The following is a 19,561-nucleotide window of genomic DNA, read 5'->3' as shown; positions in this document are numbered from 1 at the left end:
CAAAATACCCCACCCCAACACAGATTTCCATTTTTCCAAATATAGCATTAAATGTAGATGATAGCAATGTTACTATGGCCTCTTTTGAATGGCGGATGATATTCTTACTGATCTGTAGCTTATCCTCTTACAGCATCTGGGCATCCATGCTGTAGGTTTATAATTAATTCATGTTCCTTATTCCTAAGTTTCTCTGAACCACATGTTCTTATTGGGTTGGATTCCCACAGATTAAGTTAGTTGAAATCAATGGAATTTAAGTTAGGGTATGACTGTTGATTTCAGTGGAAGTCATGCGTAACAGGTGAGTTAGTTTGGATCTAATGCTTTATCTCATTACTTTATTTTATAAGAATGTGTGATAGAACGATAGATATCATTTACAGCTATTCAGCTATAAATATTAATGCTTTGCTTTGGTGTGCTTTATAATTTTCTAAAATGTGCTTTATAATTTGAATGTCCAGTCATTTGTCACAAAGTCCATATGTGACAGTGGTGAGGCAATGTGCAGGGATGTTAATTAATACCCAGTCAAGGCACAGTTTTGCACAATAAGAATCTGGAAAGTGTAAAATTCACTGGGCAAGAAGAAAGCTTGGCAGAGCCCTGCCTATCCCTGGCTTCATTTCTGAACAGTGTATGTTTTGTAGCTTTTTCCAAACACTGATTGCCGAGTTTGCTATGGGGAAACCAGCAATTTTTTTTTACTATAATAGCTATTATTATCAAATTTGAATGTGCTGTTTGCTTTTGAAGTTGCATTATGCACAAAAGATGAAGGGGTTTAAAAAATGAATCTTGTTGCTTCTGCACAGAGGTAGAATTATATTCACTTACAAATCATTCTAGTGATTTCAGGGGTGGGGGTGGAACTTTCATTTTCTAAATAATATGGAACTAATTACTTGGTGCACCTTGTATGGCTGCCAAGAATGGCACAGATATATTGATCTAAATTAGGATACAGCCATACGTAACAATTTCTAAGGGCACCCATAGCTTTTTCATTTAGTATTCCTGTGTACTCAACCATTCAACACAAAATTACATGGGAAGTGATTTGCAGTATCTCCTTGTTTATTTACCCGGAACAGCAGCAACACAGTTTGACCCTGCTCCAAAGCATCTTGAAACTATTAAGAAAGAATGAAAGCAGCCTCTGTTAAGAGCTGTTGCAAACAGAATGCCTTATCTGGACATTGTGCAGAGTAGAAATGAATTTGCTCTCCATCATAAAAATAAGTTTCAAAGCTTTATTGCAGAACAGTTTCAAGCTACTTACCAAAAATTGCAAAATACAAAGTAGCACATTGCTTTTAAACAGCAAGCAATGTGGTCCCATCTTCTTTTTAGTCCTTAATACAGTTCAATAAATTTTATTTCTCTGGTCCCACAGAGAGAGCCTGTGTAAGCATCTCACGTGTTCATCATTCCTGAGCTTCAACAACTGACTGGGACACTGAGTCCTCAGGTTTCATCTTCCTGCTGTCAAAGAGATTGTAGCTGGAAGAGTATCTGGGATGAGTCATCAATTAATTGAATGGAAACATCTACCATTTTCTTCCCCACATTTAGGTACAGACAACCTAATGTTGAGCTCTCTGCACAGCATTTTACATACAATACATTCAAACATAGCATTTTAAGCATTTAAATGTATATTATTAATAGCCCTCAAACTATGTCATATGTAGTATGACTACATTCATTAAAAAGAAGAAGTCAATTTTCATGTAGAAATTTCCATGGAGGAGAAGGCTTGCAATGGCTACTAGCCATGATGGAGGCTATGTGCTGCCTCCACAGCTGTAGACAGTAGGCTTCTGAATACTAGTTGCTGGAAATTGGAGAAAGAGAAAAAGCTCTTGTATTCAGGTCCTGCTTGTGGATTTCTGAAAGGCATCTGGTTATCTACTGTGAGAACAGAATGCTGCCTAATTGAACACATCTTCAATAGCTTCTGGCTATAAATGGTTTATATATTTGTAAAATAAATAAATGATAATTGAGGAGTGAGAACAGCTCTTTTTTGTGAAATAGGTAACTGTTACTCCAGGAGTAGGTCCGTAGAAGCAAATCTAAGGTAGGGTTTGTGGGCAAATTGAAACAGGATATTTCCATTTCAACTCCATTCCCCATAAATTGAGTGTGCAATGTTTATTTAAGACAGCACCTATGCTTGAATTGTCATGATGTCCCCTTCACCAGCATTTCCAATAATTTCTATAGAAGAGCTAAATGGATTTATTGCTTTTCCCTCAGTTTTTTTCTGTTTATCAGTTGTGCCTTGCTGTTCAACTCTGGCCTAAGCACAATAATGTAACATTTAGGGAAAAATATGCAACCCAGTAATCCAGCACTGGAGGATAATATGGAGAAACTCTCCACAGCTACCATGTATTTCCCTTTGGTGCTTTGGTAGGTTGGAATGAAGGTTAACCAAACACTGCAAAAAACCAACATGCTGAAAGTGATAAATTTGGCCTCATTGAAACTGTCAGGTAGTTTCCTGGCTAGGAAAGCTACAAAGAAACTGACAATGGCCAGGAAACCCATATAGCCCAAGACACAGTAAAACATGACAGCTGAACCCTCATTACATTCCAGTACTATTTCCCCCATGATTGAGTGCATATCTGTATCTGGGAATGGAGGGGAAGTTCTCAACCAAAGAGTACAGATGCCAGTTTGAACAAATGAGCAAGAAAGGACAATAGAATTTGAAAGTCCTTTCCCCACCCACTTCCTCATCCTAGAGCCTGGCTTGGTTGCCATGAATGCCAGAACCACAGTGATGGTTTTTGCCAAAATGCTGGAAAGGGCCACAGAGAAGACAATGCCAAAGGCTGTTTGTCGGAGAAGGCAGATTGCCTTTCCAGGCTTTCCAATGAAGAGGAAGGAGCAGAGGAAGCAAAGGAGGAGGGAGATGAGAAGGATGTAGGTCAAGGTGTGGTTGTTGGCTTTGACTATGGGGGTATCGCTGTGCTTCACAAAAGTTAAGAGTACTAAGGTTGTGAGGAAGGAGAAAGTAATAGCTAAGGTAACTAAACTGACCCCTAAATTCTCTTTGTAAGAGAGGTAGCTTGGAACTTTGGGAATACATTGAGTTTTTTCCTTATTGGGATACTGATCTTCTGGACAATTGGCACAGGCATCCATGTCTGGAAAAAAGAAGAAGAATTATTTAAATTACTGTATTTTAAATAATTATTTAAAGGTGCTGACCAACAACTGAAGTGTCTCATTTTGTCTTCTTGTAGTCCTTTGGCCAGCTCCACATTTCTAAAAGGGAGTGAGAGCATTTTTGTTGCAGTTCCAAATAAATCTGTGGATGATGTTGAAATGGTATACTGTACATCCAGTGTCACACAATGGTTAGTGTTGGACTAGGACCTAGGAGACCAGGGTTTAATTCTGCATTCAGCTACAAAGCTTCCTGAGCTTCACTGTCTCTCACCTTATCGTCGATTTTTGTGAGGATACAACAGAGATGGGTGAGAACAGTGAAGACAATCTTGAGCTCCTTGGATTAAAGGTTGGATATAAATGTAAATCATCAACCTCCTCTAAATGTTTTTTGGACATTAGTAACTTCCTAATTTAATAAATTCCATTATTTTACAGTCGTACCTCTGGTTATGAACTTAATTCTTTCTGGAGGTCTGTTCTTAACCTGAGGTACCACTTCAGCTAATGGGGCCTCCCGCTGCCGCCGCACTGCTGGAGCACGATTTCTGTTCTCATCCTGAAGCAAATTTCTTAACCCGAGGTACTATTTCTGTGTTAGCGGAGTCTGTAACCCACATTTTTTTTGTAGCCCAAGGTGTTTGTAACCCGAGGGACCACTGTAGTAGGTTGCTGAGGTATGCCAAAACTCACCATTAAAAAAAACACAAAAATCCACTAACTTATTAAAAAGAAATCATGTCCGAAAATTAGAAAAGAGGATAGGAACAACTGGCAAGTTCGGCCTCGGAGTTCAAAACAAAGCAGGGCAAAGCCTACTAGAATTCTGTCAAGAGAAAGCTAGAGAGTTCCAGAAAGACATCTACTTCTGTTTCATTGACTATGCAAAAGCCTTTGACTGTGTTGACCACGGCAAACTATGGCAAGTTCTTAAAGAAATGGGAGTGCCTGATCACCTCATCTGTCACCTGAGAAATCTCTATGTGGGACAAGAAGCTACAGTTAGAACTGGATATGGAACAACTGATTGGTTCAAAATTGGGAAAGGAGTACGACAAGGCTGTATATTGTCTCCCTGCTTATTTAACTTATATGCAGAATTCCTCATGCAAAAGGCTGGACTGGATGAATCCCCAGCAGGATTTAAGGTTGGCAGAAGAAATATCAACAACCTCAGATATGCAGATGACACAACTTTGACAGCAGAAAGTGAGGATGAATTAAAGAACCTTTTAATGAGGGTGAAAGAGGAGAGTGCAAAATATGGTCTGAAGCTTAACATCAAAAAAACGAAGATCATGGCCACTGGTCCCATCACCTCCTGGCAAATAGAAGGGGAAGAAATGGAGGCAGTGAGAGATTTTACTTTCTTGGGCTCCATGATTACTGCAGATGGTGAGAGCAGTCACGATATTGAAAGACACCTGCTTCTTGGGGAAAAAAGCAATGACAAACCAAGACAGCATCTTAAAAAGCAGAGACATCACCTTGCCAACAAAGGCCCGTATAGTTAAAGCTATGGTTTCCCAGAAGTGAGAGCTGAACCAAAAAGAAGGTTAATCGCTGAAGAATTGATGCTTTTGAATTATGGTGCTGGAGGAGACTCTTGAGAGTCACATGGATTGCAAGAAGATCAAACCTATCCATTCTGAAGGAAATCAGCCCTCAGTGCTCACTGGAAGGACAGATCCTGAAGCTGAGGCTCCAATACTTTGGCCACCTCATGAGAAGAGAAGTCTCCCTGAAAAAACCCTGATGTTGGGAAAGATTGAGGGCACAAGAAGAAGAGGACTACAATGGATGAGATGGTTAGACAGTGTTCTTGAAGCTACCAACATGAATTTGACCAAACTGCGGGAGGCAGTGGAAGACAGGAGTGCCTGGCATGCTCTGGTCCATGGGGTCACGAAGAGTCGGACACGGCAAACCGACTAAACAACAGTGCTGATTTGGCTTTCTTGGGGACTGAGGAGTTTTGTGAGAATCCTGTCTTTAAACAAAGTGGTCAGCTTTTGGCAATGTTCTTGGATACCCAGGCTTCCTGAAAACCCAATGGTATCTCCTAATGCACTTTTAAAGAAATGGGAGCAGAGGGGTTTTTTTAAGGTAAATGTAACAACTTCATGTAAATACCAAACCAGTGTCCACAATATTCTCATGTACTTGGGAACCATTCTCCATGGCTTCATGTGTTTCAATGAGTGACAGGAAGATGATGTAATAAGCAGAGGACAAATGTTTAATGGACACACCACCCTTGGCCACCTCATAATTTTAAGGCAATTTCAAACCCACGTCAAAAAAAATAGGAAGACAATTATTATTTTTGTAAAGCAGTCTGCAAGCATTGGAAGAAAACTTTTCACGCATTAGAGGATTGCTTTCAGTATAAAAATAGTATGAAGACCTTGGCAAAAGAAAAAAAGAAAAGGGGGGGGGATACCCACATTGAGAAATATAGTTTTCATTTCTACAGTTCTTCATTTAACAGGAATAAACATTTTTACAGGGTTTTTTGGATTTCCTGGGATTTTGGATGTGAAGTATTCACAAAGTGCCCTTCAAATCCAAATGTTGGTATGTTCATTTAATTTGTGAATTTTAGTCCCAAGGCCTCCTGGAAGGCCCATGTACATTGTCTTGAGTTTCTCTGTCTGCTAGCCAAAGGGCTCTTGTTCTAGCAGATCAGTGAATTGTATCGTTGCTCAGCAGAGGAAGCCAATGCAACAGTTGCATTAGGGCAACTTCACTGCACAACCTTGTGCAATCTATTGCCCAGCAAAGTAGTGAGCACCCTGGTCATGCATTCTCTTGTGCAGCAATGTTCTACTGGCACAAAAACACCATCTGGTGGAACAAGAGCGACACTATGGGACTTTAATGCTACACTGCATGCAATCCATAATGTCTCTAAAAGTGATAATTTTTTTTGGGGGGGGGCGGATTGTTACTTGTTTTAAACCTGTGTTGCACACTACCTTCATATACATTCAATGGGCTACAGATTCTCCAAAGAAACATCCTGTGTTATGGAATTGTATTGATATTTCTGTACATTATGCCTCCTACCTTTCCACTTAGAGACCATTCCTTCTGGACATGGAGCACAATCGTAGCAGCAAAATTTCTCCCCTTCCTTCTTTTTCCTGCTGTAGCCAGGGTAGCAGTTGTCATTGCACATAGAAAGTGGATACACCTATAGAGAAACATCAAAGTAGGATTTGCAATTACAGATTAATGCTCCTCAGTCATCCACCTCTCCAACAGCTAGCATATATGAGGGGTAGAACGTGGATGAGCCCTGTACAAATGCCTTGTGGCATTTGCCCAAGCCCTAAACAGCCTCGGCCCTGTAAACCTGAAGGAGCATCTGCATACACATCATTTAGTATGGACACTGAAGTCTAGTTCTGAGTGCCTTATGGCATTCCCCTCACTGTGACAAGGGAAATTACAGGGAACCAGACACCCACCCTTTGGAACACCCTCCCATCAGATGTCAAACATGAAAACAACTACACAACCTTTTGAATACATCTGAAGGCAGCCCTATATCATTGAAGTTTTTAATATTTGATGTTTTGCTGTGTTTTCATTATTTTGGAAGCCACCCAGAGTGGTGATGTCTCCCACTTGCCGCTGTGGGAGATTTAAAGATGTGTTTATGGGCATGTACAACCCTTTCTGTTGGCTTTTACCAAAATTAAAGCTGGAATGTACTAAGTTCTTTTCAATGGCTTACCAAAAATGGCTTACAAGACAAAAAATGGTCACAGACACAAAATAAACAGGCAGCTATATTTCACCTGATTAAAACTTTGATGCCACACAATTTGATCATCATGAATGATTAACTCTTTGCCTGTCGGAGCCTGAGGTTCCAGTCTTCCAACTTTGAATCTAATTACCGACCCATTAGGGGAAACCAACCAGTTTGTAATGTCAAAACCTACAACTAATTCCCCATTTTCATCAAAGTACACAGTATCTCCAGCACTGTTGTTGAATGTGAAGCCTCTGAGAAAGTCATGGATCTAGATTGAAAGAGAATATAGAGAAAGGGACTATTAGGTCTGTCTTTCATTTTATTTGGACAGCACGTGTGAAAACTTTATAGTACTCGACACCACTTCCCTCTGTTGGCTCCAAATTGGAAACTGGTTATGTTTATTTACAACACACACACACACACACACACACAAACACAACAACCCTACCTTATTTTATCACATGGTTGGTATTTCTTACCAAAATGAATTTGAAAGAAACAAAACGAAGATTGAAATGAAATGAAAAGCACAAAAATAGTGGGACTATATTATACAAATAGGGACTATTAGGTCTGTCTCCCATTTTATTTGGACAGCACGTGTGAGAACTTTATAGTACATGATGCCACTTCCCTCTGTTGGCTCCAAATAGGAAACTGGTTATGTCTATTTACAAACACACAATCACACAAATAAAGCAACCCTACCTTATTTTATCATATGGTTGGTATTTGTTACCAAAATTAATTTGAAAGAAAAAATGAAGATTGAAATGTAATGTAATGAAATGAAATGAAATGAAAAGCACAAAAATAGTGGGACTATATTATGCAGATATATAACCCCTTTTATGTTCTTATCAAAAGCTAGCTCATCTTTCACTTTTACATGAGTTACAGTTACCTGCCATGGTTGAACTTTCTGAGAAAACTGTTTCTCCCCTTCTATCAACCTTCTCTCATTGGGGCTGGATTTGTATATGGCATGCAAGGAAAGTGCCACTGCATGTACTGCATTGTAGACATTGTAGCTGTGTCCAGTCATGTTCATTTCAAATACACTTCCAGGAAGACTCTCCAAGTTCTCTTCCCCTGTGCAGGTTTTCTTCTGGTTCTTCTCTTGGCCCATAGACATTTCTAGTGAACAGCTGAATGCCTGCTCCCAGAAGTCTTGGATAAAGCCATCTCCTTTTTCCCAGGAGGGTTTTAGCATCTGAAGGAACTTTGGGAATCCTGATGGCTGATTTGAGTGAGCTGTGAAGGATATGGTACCATGAAAGCTTTGTAAATCCCAATCTTTTTGAACAGAAAGTGATGCAAAATCCCAGTGAGATGTAACAATCCACACTCTACCCAGAGGTGGCAAAGAGAAGAAGGGTGCTGCAAACAGCAATACTCTCAAACCTTGAAAAGATGGAGGTTCTCCATATACAAAAAATACTTTAGCTGTTGCCTCAAATGCAATTGTATAGCTGTCAAAATGCTGTACTGCCAAGTCTATAATTTCATCCAGATAATTCCATTTTGGTAGTCTTAATATGAAAGAATAGCAGATGCCATTTTGTGAAAGCATTGGCACAATTGTTTGTAAAAACCTGTCCCCTTTGTCATCAGCCACAGCACCAAGCCCAACCCATGTCCATCCAAAATGCTGAAGTAAGCGTACTACTCCTATGTGCTGGTGGGCTTCATTTGGGACCATCTGATACAAAAAAGGGTATTGCATTTTAGCATGCTGTCCTGGCAGAAATGATCCATAAGTGAGCTGGAAGGAAATTTATAAGCATTATTCAAATGGATTCCAAAAACATATTTTATCAATGTTTTTCAGTGAGTCCTTTAGGCAATTGGGTCAAACAACCTGTGAATAATGAGAGCAAGAGGAGCCACAATATTCAAATGTTGAAGTGCTCTTGCATCCAATATTATCTAATACTGCAGAACATTTATTCTGGCTAGATGTCATTCCATCCCAAGTGCTTTGGGACAGGTATTCTGGCTCCCTCTTTCTTTACAGGTATGTCCCTGTGATATTCAGGAGCTAGGATATATAATACATGTCCTTCTTCTCTGTAATTTATGTGGTTTATATATAATTGATTGATATAGGAACATGTTCTATTCATCATAGTGTCAAACACATGATGACACATGGGCGAAATACAATGACCTAAGGAACAATAAATCATTATGCAGTAAAAACAAACAAATTATTTGTCATCTTCCAATTTATAGTGTATAGGGGGGAAGTTTTGCAGTAAACATTTCATATCTTTATAAAACTGGAACACAGAAATATTTTGACAACTGAGCCAATAAATATTTTCAAAGTATGTTCCCAATAAACATGATATCTTCCTGGAGACTCAGTTTTATAGTATCAAGGACTTTCTTCAGCCCGAACTTGCTGGAACTCAATTCTGGTACCTCTCAGGTGGGCACCATTGCCATTACAAGAGAACAAGGGAGGTGTTCATCATGAGTTCTGGCACCTCTTTTTCTAGAAAAATACACCTGAATTCTTGAAGATCCTGATGATTCCAAATTTAACTGCTGAAAATGCTTGTTTCTTTGTTTACATGGAAATGTGCAGAAAAGTTTCTGTTTCTTATTAAATTCTAGAAGACTTTTTCGGTTACATTAAAGCTTTTTTACCTTTACCATTATTTGCATTTACAAGTTGCACCCAACATCTTATACTACTAGTGATAGACCAAGAATATCAAATAGCTTGGCTCCATCTTACAGCTTTTAAAACATGGAATGTGTAGACATAAAGCTCCCACATTCCTCAGTCAATTCTGTTTTCATTCGCTGGTGTTTCCAAATTTAATTTCTGAAAATAATTTTCTCAATAATTGACCAGTTTATGTGTATATAGAGATTTCTATCTATGGAAGTGTATATAAAAGTTTCTGCTTCTTACTAATTTCTAGAAGATTTTTTTTGGTCACATTAAAGCTTTTTTTACCATTACCATTATCTGCATTTACAAGTTGCATCCAACATCTTATAGTACTAGTGATAGACCAAGAATATCAAATAACTTGGCCCAAAGTAGTTTCTAATCAAAATATCACAGACAACTTCTGAAATCATGATGGTGTGCCACAGTTGTAAAATCACCATAACACCACAGCTTACCTGTGGAGTTTTGTGGATTGCTGAAATGATGGCCACATTGACAGAGATCTCAGAAAGACATCCTCCAATGACAGCTATCAGATTGTTCTGGTTGTGACACTTGAAGTTGGGGACAAACCTATGTTGTGCAGAAAGCAGGCTGAGGGTGGCCTTGTAGGTCATCCTTGCAGTGTAGTAGCTATTAAGAATGCTGAATCCCAGGGAGAGATTTGATAAAATGTTGGGACTCTCGTTGATCTCTTTTACAGCAAATGCCAAGGCCAGGATGTGCTGGTAGTTCTTTGGCACAGAACTGTAATGACATTTAGAGTTGTTACAGCTGATAAATAAAGCAATTGTGCTGGAAGCAATAAAAAGCTGCTCCTATTCTTCAGAACTGATCTTCAAGAATAAATGACCTGTAGAAAGGTCTCTGTGAACTGAAGTCAGAGACATTGTATGTACCCTTGTTAACTATTAAAATACTTTAATAAAAAAACAACTATATAGTCAAGAATGTGGTGTAACTTAAAAACCTTAGAAGATAATAGACATGATAAATAAAACATTTAAATTGAAGAGCTGAATTCTCAAAATGTTGATGGTTCATTTTATTTAATGAGCTTCTATGTGCACTTATTGGGTTCACTCCCTTTGCCTAAAAACAACAAAAAATAAGCCCAAGGTCAAGCAACTGATATGATCCAAACATATAAAAGAATGAAGAAAAGAGAAAGAGGATAAAAAACTGAAGTCTTACATAGGTTCATAAATAACAATCTGTGTAGGCTGTTCCATAAAAGAGAGGAGATCATAGAGGAAGAATACTTGAGAAACAATCTCACCAATGAGAAGGTCTCCTGACTGGTAAAATTTATGAGTAATGGGAAGGGGATCATCATATATGCTGCAATTAATGGAATGTTTCTCGCATACGGCATGACATAATAATGCTAGTAGAAACACAATGACCAACATGATCACTGCCAAGGCTGAGAAACAGAGATTTATTTGTTTTAAGTATTACAGCAGAATCAAGTTTTGGTACTGTATACCTCAATTTATTTTTTAAAAATGAACTTAGAAGAGAGTAACAACCCAGTTCTTACCTAGATCCTGTTCTGAACATAAGGGTTTTATAGTATTTTTCAGATGCTGATTGTTGATCTTGCTAACAGGCTCTGAATGTCAATTGTGCAAAACCCCATAATTTTGATAAAGTTAAGGATCATTATCATGTCCCCAGTGTGTTGGTGAAGCTCCTTATTGGAGTCCTACAACTATTATTTTCTCATTTTAGGTATAATTAGTAGTATGTGGCACTTCCCCAGCAGGTCCAAGCTGCCTGTCTCCAGATCTAGATATAAGTTTTTCCATGTATCTACTATACATTTTGGAAAGTTGTTTGCTCACTGTACATTTGGATGAGATATTCTAACCAATTTTTGCATAATGGTTCCTAAGATCAAGAAGCAGGTTTTCACCTATGTTTGAATACAGTTGCTTGCCATTCTAAATCCTAAAAAAATGCACTTATTTTAACCACTGATTTCAAAACTGCAATGATTTAGGGACTTCTTTAAATAATAACTGGGCACCAAGAAATTTAATGTTTTTGAGGTTTTTTTAAAGAAGTGCAATGAAAAATCAGCACTTCCAGAATGGGTTGCCATACATCAATTGGAGGGGGAGGGGGAGAAAACAGGGGGGGGGAGACCCGAATATAAGTCCCTCCATTCCTCGGTGCTCCTGGCGGCAGACTGGGGGGGAGAGCCACTGTGTTGACAGCAGTCTTTCGCCTTCCTTGCTCTCTCCCTTCATGGCCAGCAAGCAATGTGGTCCCATCTTCTTTTTAGTCCTTAATACAGTTCAATAAATTTTCTTTCTCTAGTCCCACAGAGAGAGCCTATGTAAGCATCTGGCATGTTCATCATTGCTGAGCTTCAACGACTGAAGTCCTCAGGTTTCATCTTCCTGCTGGCAAACAGATTGTAGCTGGAAGAGTATCTGGGATGAGTCATCAATTAATTGAACAGAAACGTCTACCCTTTTCTTCCCCACATTTAGGTACAGACAACCTAATGTTGAGCTCTCTGCACAGCATTTTACATACAATACATTCAAACATAGCATTTTAAGCATTTAAATGTATATTATTAATAGCCCTCAAACTATGTCATATGTAGTATGACTACATTCATTAAAAAGAAGAAGTCAATTTTCATGTAGAAATTTCCATGGAGGAGAAGGCTTGCAATGGCTACTAGCCATGATGGAGGCTATGTGCTGCCTCCACAGCTGTAGACAGTAGGCTTCTGAATACTAGTTGCTGGAAATTGGAGAAAGAGAAAAAGCTCTTGTATTCAGGTCCTGCTTGTGGATTTCTGAAAGGCATCTGGTTATCTACTGTGAGAACAGAATGCTGCCTAATTGAACACATCTTCAATAGCTTCTGGCTATAAATGGTTTATATATTTGTAAAATAAATAAATGATAATTGAGGAGTGAGAACAGCTCTTTTTTGTGAAATAGGTAACTGTTACTCCAGGAGTAGGTCCGTAGAAGCAAATCTAAGGTAGGGTTTGTGGGCAAATTGAAACAGGATATTTCCATTTCAACTCCATTCCCCATAAATTGAGTGTGCAATGTTTATTTAAGACAGCACCTATGCTTGAATTGTCATGACGTCCCCTTCACCAGCATTTCCAATAATTTCTATAGAAGAGCTAAATGGATTTATTGCTTTTCCCTCAGTTTTTTTTCTGTTTATCAGTTGTGCCTTGCTGTTCAACTCTGGCCTAAGCACAATAATGTAACATTTAGGGAAAAATATGCAACCCAGTAATCCAGCACTGGAGGATAATATGTAGAAACTCTCCACAGCTACCATGTATTTCCCTTTGGTGCTTTGGTAGGTTGGAATGAAGGTTAACCAAACACTGCAAAAAACCAACATGCTGAAAGTGATAAATTTGGCCTCATTGAAACTGTCAGGTAGTTTCCTGGCTAGGAAAGCTACAAAGAAACTGACAATGGCCAGGAAACCCATATAGCCCAAGACACAGTAAAACATGACAGCTGAACCCTCATTACATTCCAGTACTATTTCCCCCATGATTGAGTGCATATCTGTATCTGGGAATGGAGGGGAAGTTCTCAACCAAAGAGTACAGATGCCAGTTTGAACAAATGAGCAAGAAAGGACAATAGAATTTGAAAGTCCTTTCCCCACCCACTTCCTCATCCTAGAGCCTGGCTTGGTTGCCATGAATGCCAGAACCACAGTGATGGTTTTTGCCAAAATGCTGGAAAGGGCCACAGAGAAGACAATGCCAAAGGCTGTTTGTCGGAGAAGGCAGATTGCCTTTCCAGGCTTTCCAATGAAGAGGAAGGAGCAGAGGAAGCAAAGGAGGAGGGAGATGAGAAGGATGTAGGTCAAGGTGTGGTTGTTGGCTTTGACTATGGGGGTATCGCTGTGCTTCACAAAAGTTAAGAGTACTAAGGTTGTGAGGAAGGAGAAAGTAATAGCTAAGGTAACTAAACTGACCCCTAAATTCTCTTTGTAAGAGAGGTAGCTTGGAACTTTGGGAATACATTGAGTTTTTTCCTTATTGGGATACTGATCTTCTGGACAATTGGCACAGGCATCCATGTCTGGAAAAAAGAAGAAGAATTATTTAAATTACTGTATTTTAAATAATTATTTAAAGGTGCTGACCAACAACTGAAGTGTCTCATTTTGTCTTCTTGTAGTCCTTTGGCCAGCTCCACATTTCTAAAAGGGAGTGAGAGCATTTTTGTTGCAGTTCCAAATAAATCTGTGGATGATGTTGAAATGGTATACTGTACATCCAGTGTCACACAATGGTTAGTGTTGGACTAGGACCTAGGAGACCAGGGTTTAATTCTGCATTCAGCTACAAAGCTTCCTGAGCTTCACTGTCTCTCACCTTATCATCGATTTTTGTGAGGATACAACAGAGATGGGTGAGAACAGTGAAGACAATCTTGAGCTCCTTGGATTAAAGGTGGGATATAAATGTAAATCATCAACCTCCTCTAAATGTTTTTTGGACATTAGTAACTTCCTAATTTAATAAATTCCATTATTTTACAGTCGTACCTCTGGTTATGAACTTAATTCTTTCTGGAGGTCTGTTCTTAACCTGAAACTGTTCTTAACCTGAGGTACCACTTCAGCTAAAGGGGCCTCCCGCTGCCGCCGCACTGCTGGAGCACGATTTCTGTTCTCATCCTGAAGCAAATTTCTTAACCCGAGGTACTATTTCTGTGTTAGCGGAGTCTGTAACCCACATTTTTTTTGTAGCCCAAGGTGTTTGTAACCCGAGGGACCACTGTAGTAGGTTGCTGAGGTATGCCAAAACTCACCATTAAAAAAAACACAAAAATCCACTAACTTATTAAAAAGAAATCATGTCCGAAAATTAGAAAAGAGGATAGGAACAACTGGCAAGTTCGGCCTCGGAGTTCAAAACAAAGCAGGGCAAAGCCTACTAGAATTCTGTCAAGAGAAAGCTAGAGAGTTCCAGAAAGACATCTACTTCTGTTTCATTGACTATGCAAAAGCCTTTGACTGTGTTGACCACGGCAAACTATGGCAAGTTCTTAAAGAAATGGGAGTGCCTGATCACCTCATCTGTCTCCTGGGAAATCTCTATGTGGGACAAGAAGCTACAGTTAGAACTGGATATGGAACAACTGATTGGTTCATAATTGGGAAAGGAGTACGACAAGGCTGTATATTGTCTCCCTGTTTATTTAACTTATATGCAGAATTCCTCATGCAAAAGGCTGGACTGGATGAATCCCCAGCAGGATTTAAGGTTGGCAGAAGAAATATCAACAACCTCAGATATGCAGATGACACAACTTTGACAGCAGAAAGTGAGGATGAATTAAAGAACCTTTTAATGAGGGTGAAAGAGGAGAGTGCAAAATATGGTCTGAAGCTTAACATCAAAAAAAACGAAGATCATGGCCACTGGTCCCATCACCTCCTGGCAAATAGAAGGGGAAGAAATGGAGGCAGTGAGAGATTTTACTTTCTTGGGCTCCATGATTACTGCAGATGGTGAGAGCAGTCACGATATTGAAAGACACCTGCTTCTTGGGGAAAAAAGCAATGACAAACCAAGACAGCATCTTAAAAAGCAGAGACATCACCTTGCCAACAAAGGCCCGTATAGTTAAAGCTATGGTTTCCCAGAAGTGAGAGCTGAACCAAAAAGAAGGTTAATCGCTGAAGAATTGATGCTTTTGAATTATGGTGCTGGAGGAGACTCTTGAGAGTCACATGGATTGCAAGAAGATCAAACCTATCCATTCTGAAGGAAATCAGCCCTCAGTGCTCACTGGAAGGACAGATCCTGAAGCTGAGGCTCCAATACTTTGGCCACCTCATGAGAAGAGAAGTCTCCCTGAAAAAACCCTGATGTTGGGAAAGATTGAGGGCACAAGAAGAAGGGGACTACAATGGATGAGATGGTTAGACAGTGTTCTTGAAGCTACCAACATGAATTTGACCAAACTGCGGGAGGCAGTGGAAGACAGGAGTGCCTGGCATGCTCTGGTCCATGGGGTCACGAAGAGTCGGACACGGCAAACCGACTAAACAACAGTGCTGATTTGGCTTTCTTGGGGACTGAGGAGTTTTGTGAGAATCCTGTCTTTAAACAAAGTGGTCAGCTTTTGGCAATGTTCTTGGATACCCAGGCTTCCTGAAAACCCAATGGTATCTCCTAATGCACTTTTAAAGAAATGGGAGCAGAGGGGTTTTTTTAAGGTAAGTGTAACAACTTCATGTAAATACCAAACCAGTGTCCACAATATTCTCATGTACTTGGGAACCATTCTCCATGGCTTCATGTGTTTCAATGAGTGACAGGAAGATGATGTAATAAGCAGAGGACAAATGTTTAATGGACACACCACCCTTGGCCACCTCATAATTTTAAGGCAATTTCAAACCCACGTCAAAAAAAATAGGAAGACAATTATTATTTTTGTAAAGCAGTCTGCAAGCATTGGAAGAAAACTTTTCACGCATTAGAGGATTGCTTTCAGTATAAAAATAGTATGAAGACCTTGGCAAAAGAAAAAAAGAAAAGGGGGGGGGGATACCCACATTGAGAAATATAGTTTTCATTTCTACAGTTCTTCATTTAACAGGAATAAACATTTTTACAGGGTTTTTTGGATTTCCTGGGATTTTGGATGTGAAGTATTCACAAAGTGCCCTTCAAATCCAAATGTTGGTATGTTCATTTAATTTGTGAATTTTAGTCCCAAGGCCTCCTGGAAGGCCCATGTACATTGTCTTGAGTTTCTCTGTCTGCTAGCCAAAGGGCTCTTGTTCTAGCAGATCAGTGAATTGTATCGTTGCTCAGCAGAGGAAGCCAATGCAACAGTTGCATTAGGGCAACTTCACTGCGCAACCTTGTGCAATCTATTGCCCAGCAAAGTAGTGAGCACCCTGGTCATGCATTCTCTTGTGCAGCAATGTTCTACTGGCACAAAAACACCATCTGGTGGAACAAGAGCGACACTATGGGACTTTAATGCTACACTGCATGCAATCCATAATGTCTCTAAAAGTGATAATTTTTTTTGGGGGGGGCGGATTGTTACTTGTTTTAAACCTGTGTTGCACACTACCTTCATATACATTCAATGGGCTACAGATTCTCCAAAGAAACATCCTGTGTTATGGAATTGTATTGATATTTCTGTACATTATGCCTCCTACCTTTCCACTTAGAGACCATTCCTTCTGGACATGGAGCACAATCGTAGCAGCAAAATTTCTCCCCTTCCTTCTTTTTCCTGCTGTAGCCAGGGTAGCAGTTGTCATTGCACATAGAAAGTGGATACACCTATAGAGAAACATCAAAGTAGGATTTGCAATTACAGATTAATGCTCCTCAGTCATCCACCTCTCCAACAGCTAGCATATATGAGGGGTAGAACGTGGATGAGCCCTGTACAAATGCCTTGTGGCATTTGCCCAAGCCCTAAACAGCCTCGGCCCTGTAAACCTGAAGGAGCATCTGCATACACATCATTTAGTATGGACACTGAAGTCTAGTTCTGAGTGCCTTATGGCATTCCCCTCACTGTGACAAGGGAAATTACAGGGAACCAGACACCCACCCTTTGGAACACCCTCCCATCAGATGTCAAACATGAAAACAACTACACAACCTTTTGAATACATCTGAAGGCAGCCCTATATCATTGAAGTTTTTAATATTTGATGTTTTGCTGTGTTTTCATTATTTTGGAAGCCACCCAGAGTGGTGATGTCTCCCACTTGCTGCTGTGGGAGATTTAAAGATGTGTTTATGGGCATGTACAACCCTTTCTGTTGGCTTTTACCAAAATTAAAGCTGGAATGTACTAAGTTCTTTTCAATGGCTTACCAAAAATGGCTTACAGGACAAAAAATGGTCACAGACACAAAATAAACAGGCAGCTATATTTCACCTGATTAAAACTTTGATGCCACACAATTTGATCATCATGAATGATTAACTCTTTGCCTGTCGGAGCCTGAGGTTCCAGTCTTCCAACTTTGAATCTAATTACCGACCCATTAGGGGAAACCAACCAGTTTGTAATGTCAAAACCTACAACTAATTCCCCATTTTCATCAAAGTACACAGTATCTCCAGCACTGTTGTTGAATGTGAAGCCTCTGAGAAAGTCATGGATCTAGATTGAAAGAGAATATAGAGAAAGGGACTATTAGGTCTGTCTTTCATTTTATTTGGACAGCACGTGTGAGAACTTTATAGTATGTGATGCCACTCCAAATAGGAAACTGGTTATGTTTATTTACAACACACACACACACACACACACACACAAACACAACAGCCCTACCTTATTTTATCACATGGTTGGTATTTCTTACCAAAATGAATTTGAAAGAAACAAAACGAAGATTGAAATGAAATGAAAAGCACAAAAATAGTGGGACTATATTATACAAATAGGGACTATTAGGTCTGTCTCCCATTTTATTTGGACAGCACGTGTGAGAACTTTAAAGTACATGATGCCACTTCCCTCTGTTGGCTCCAAATAGGAAACTGGTTATGTCTATTTACAAACACACAATCACACAAATAAAGCAACCCTACCTTATTTTATCATATGGTTGGTATTTGTTACCAAAATTAATTTGAAAGAAAAAATGAAGATTGAAATGTAATGTAATGTAATGAAATGAAATGAAATGAAAAGCACAAAAATAGTGGGACTATATTATGCAGATATATAACCCCTTTTATGTTCTTATCAAAAGCTAGCTCATCTTTCACTTTTACATGAGTTACAGTTACCTGCCATGGTTGAACTTTCTGAGAAAACTGTTTCTCCCCTTCTATCAACCTTCTCTCATTGGGGCTGGATTTGTATATGGCATGCAAGGAAAGTGCCACTGCATGTACTGCATTGTAGACATTGTAGCTGTGTCCAGTCATGCTCATTTCAAATACACTTCCAGGAAGACTCTCCAGGTTCTCTTCCCCTGTGCAGGTTTTCTTCTGGTTCTTCTCTTGGCCCATAGACATTTCTAGTGAACAGCTGAATGCTTGCTCCCAGAAGTCTTGGATAAAGCCATCTCCTTTTTCCCAGGAGGGTTTTAGCATCTGAAGGAACTTTGGGAATCCTGATGGCTGATTTGAGTGAGCTGTGAAGGATATGGTACCATGAAAGCTTTGTAAATCCCAATCTTTTTGAACAGAAAGTGATGCAAAATCCCAGTGAGATGTAACAATCCACACTCTACCCAGAGGTGGCAAAGAGAAGAAGGGTGCTGCAAACAGCAATACTCTCAAACCTTGAAAAGATGGAGGTTCTCCATATACAAAAAATACTTTAGCTGTTGCCTCAAATGCAATTGTATAGCTGTCAAAATGCTGTACTGCCAAGTCTATAATTTCATCCAGATAATTCCATTTTGGTAGTCTTAATATGAAAGAATAGCAGATGCCATTTTGTGAAAGCATTGGCACAATTGTTTGTAAAAACCTGTCCCCTTTGTCATCATCCACAGCAATGAGTCCAACCCATGTCCATCCAAAATGCTGAAGTAAGCGTACCACTCCTATGTGCTGGTGGGCTTCATTTGGGACCATCTGATACAAAAAAGGGTATTGCATTTTAGCATGCTGTCCTGGCAGAAATGATCCATAAGTGAGCTGGAAGGAAATTTATAAGCATTATTCAAATGGATCCCAAAAACATATTCTATCAACGTATTTCAGTGAGTCCTGTTTGCAATTGGGTCAAACAACCTGTGGATATTGAGAGCAAGAGGAGCTGCAACAGTTGGCTGTTCAATTGTTGAACTGCTCTTATATCTAATGTTATTTAATATTGCAGAACCTTTCTTCTGGCTAGATGTCATTCCATCCCAAGTGCTTTGAGGCAGGTATGCTGGCTCCCTCTTTATTT

The 19,561-nt window shown here is 39.5% G+C and overlaps 2 protein-coding genes across 2 annotated transcripts in view; both read right to left on the bottom strand.

The window, feature by feature from the left end:
* Positions 1–2,103: 2,103 nt before the first annotated feature.
* LOC309326548 (vomeronasal type-2 receptor 26-like) lies at positions 2,104–10,440 on the bottom strand. The gene is made up of 5 exons (XM_081835361.1): positions 10,103–10,440; positions 7,863–8,723; positions 6,996–7,223; positions 6,259–6,385; positions 2,104–3,164 (listed from the first exon to the last, which is right to left on the bottom strand). The coding sequence occupies exons 1-5, from the start codon at positions 10,262–10,264 to the stop codon at positions 2,248–2,250; spliced, it is 2,295 nt and encodes a 764-aa protein (XP_081691487.1). The 5' UTR covers positions 10,265–10,440; the 3' UTR covers positions 2,104–2,247.
* Positions 10,441–12,666: 2,226 nt separating this feature from the next.
* LOC309326369 (vomeronasal type-2 receptor 26-like) overlaps positions 12,667–19,561 on the bottom strand; it is a 27,985-nt gene continuing 21,090 nt past the window's right edge. Inside the window, exons 3-6 of the mRNA XM_081835002.1 lie at positions 18,445–19,305; positions 17,585–17,812; positions 16,848–16,974; positions 12,667–13,735 (exon numbers count right to left, since the gene is read on the bottom strand). Coding sequence (XP_081691128.1) covers positions 12,747–13,735; positions 16,848–16,974; positions 17,585–17,812; positions 18,445–19,305 — 2,205 coding nt within the window. The 3' untranslated portion in view covers positions 12,667–12,746. The remainder of the gene's footprint in view (positions 13,736–16,847; positions 16,975–17,584; positions 17,813–18,444; positions 19,306–19,561) is intronic.

The sequence above is a fragment of the Podarcis erhardii genome (genome assembly GCF_964252035.2).
Source record: "Podarcis erhardii genome assembly, chromosome: 13".
Classification (NCBI taxonomy): Eukaryota; Metazoa; Chordata; class Lepidosauria; order Squamata; family Lacertidae; genus Podarcis; species Podarcis erhardii.
Note: the sequence above shows the minus strand (reverse complement) of the source record. Positions and strands in the feature narration are given on the sequence as shown.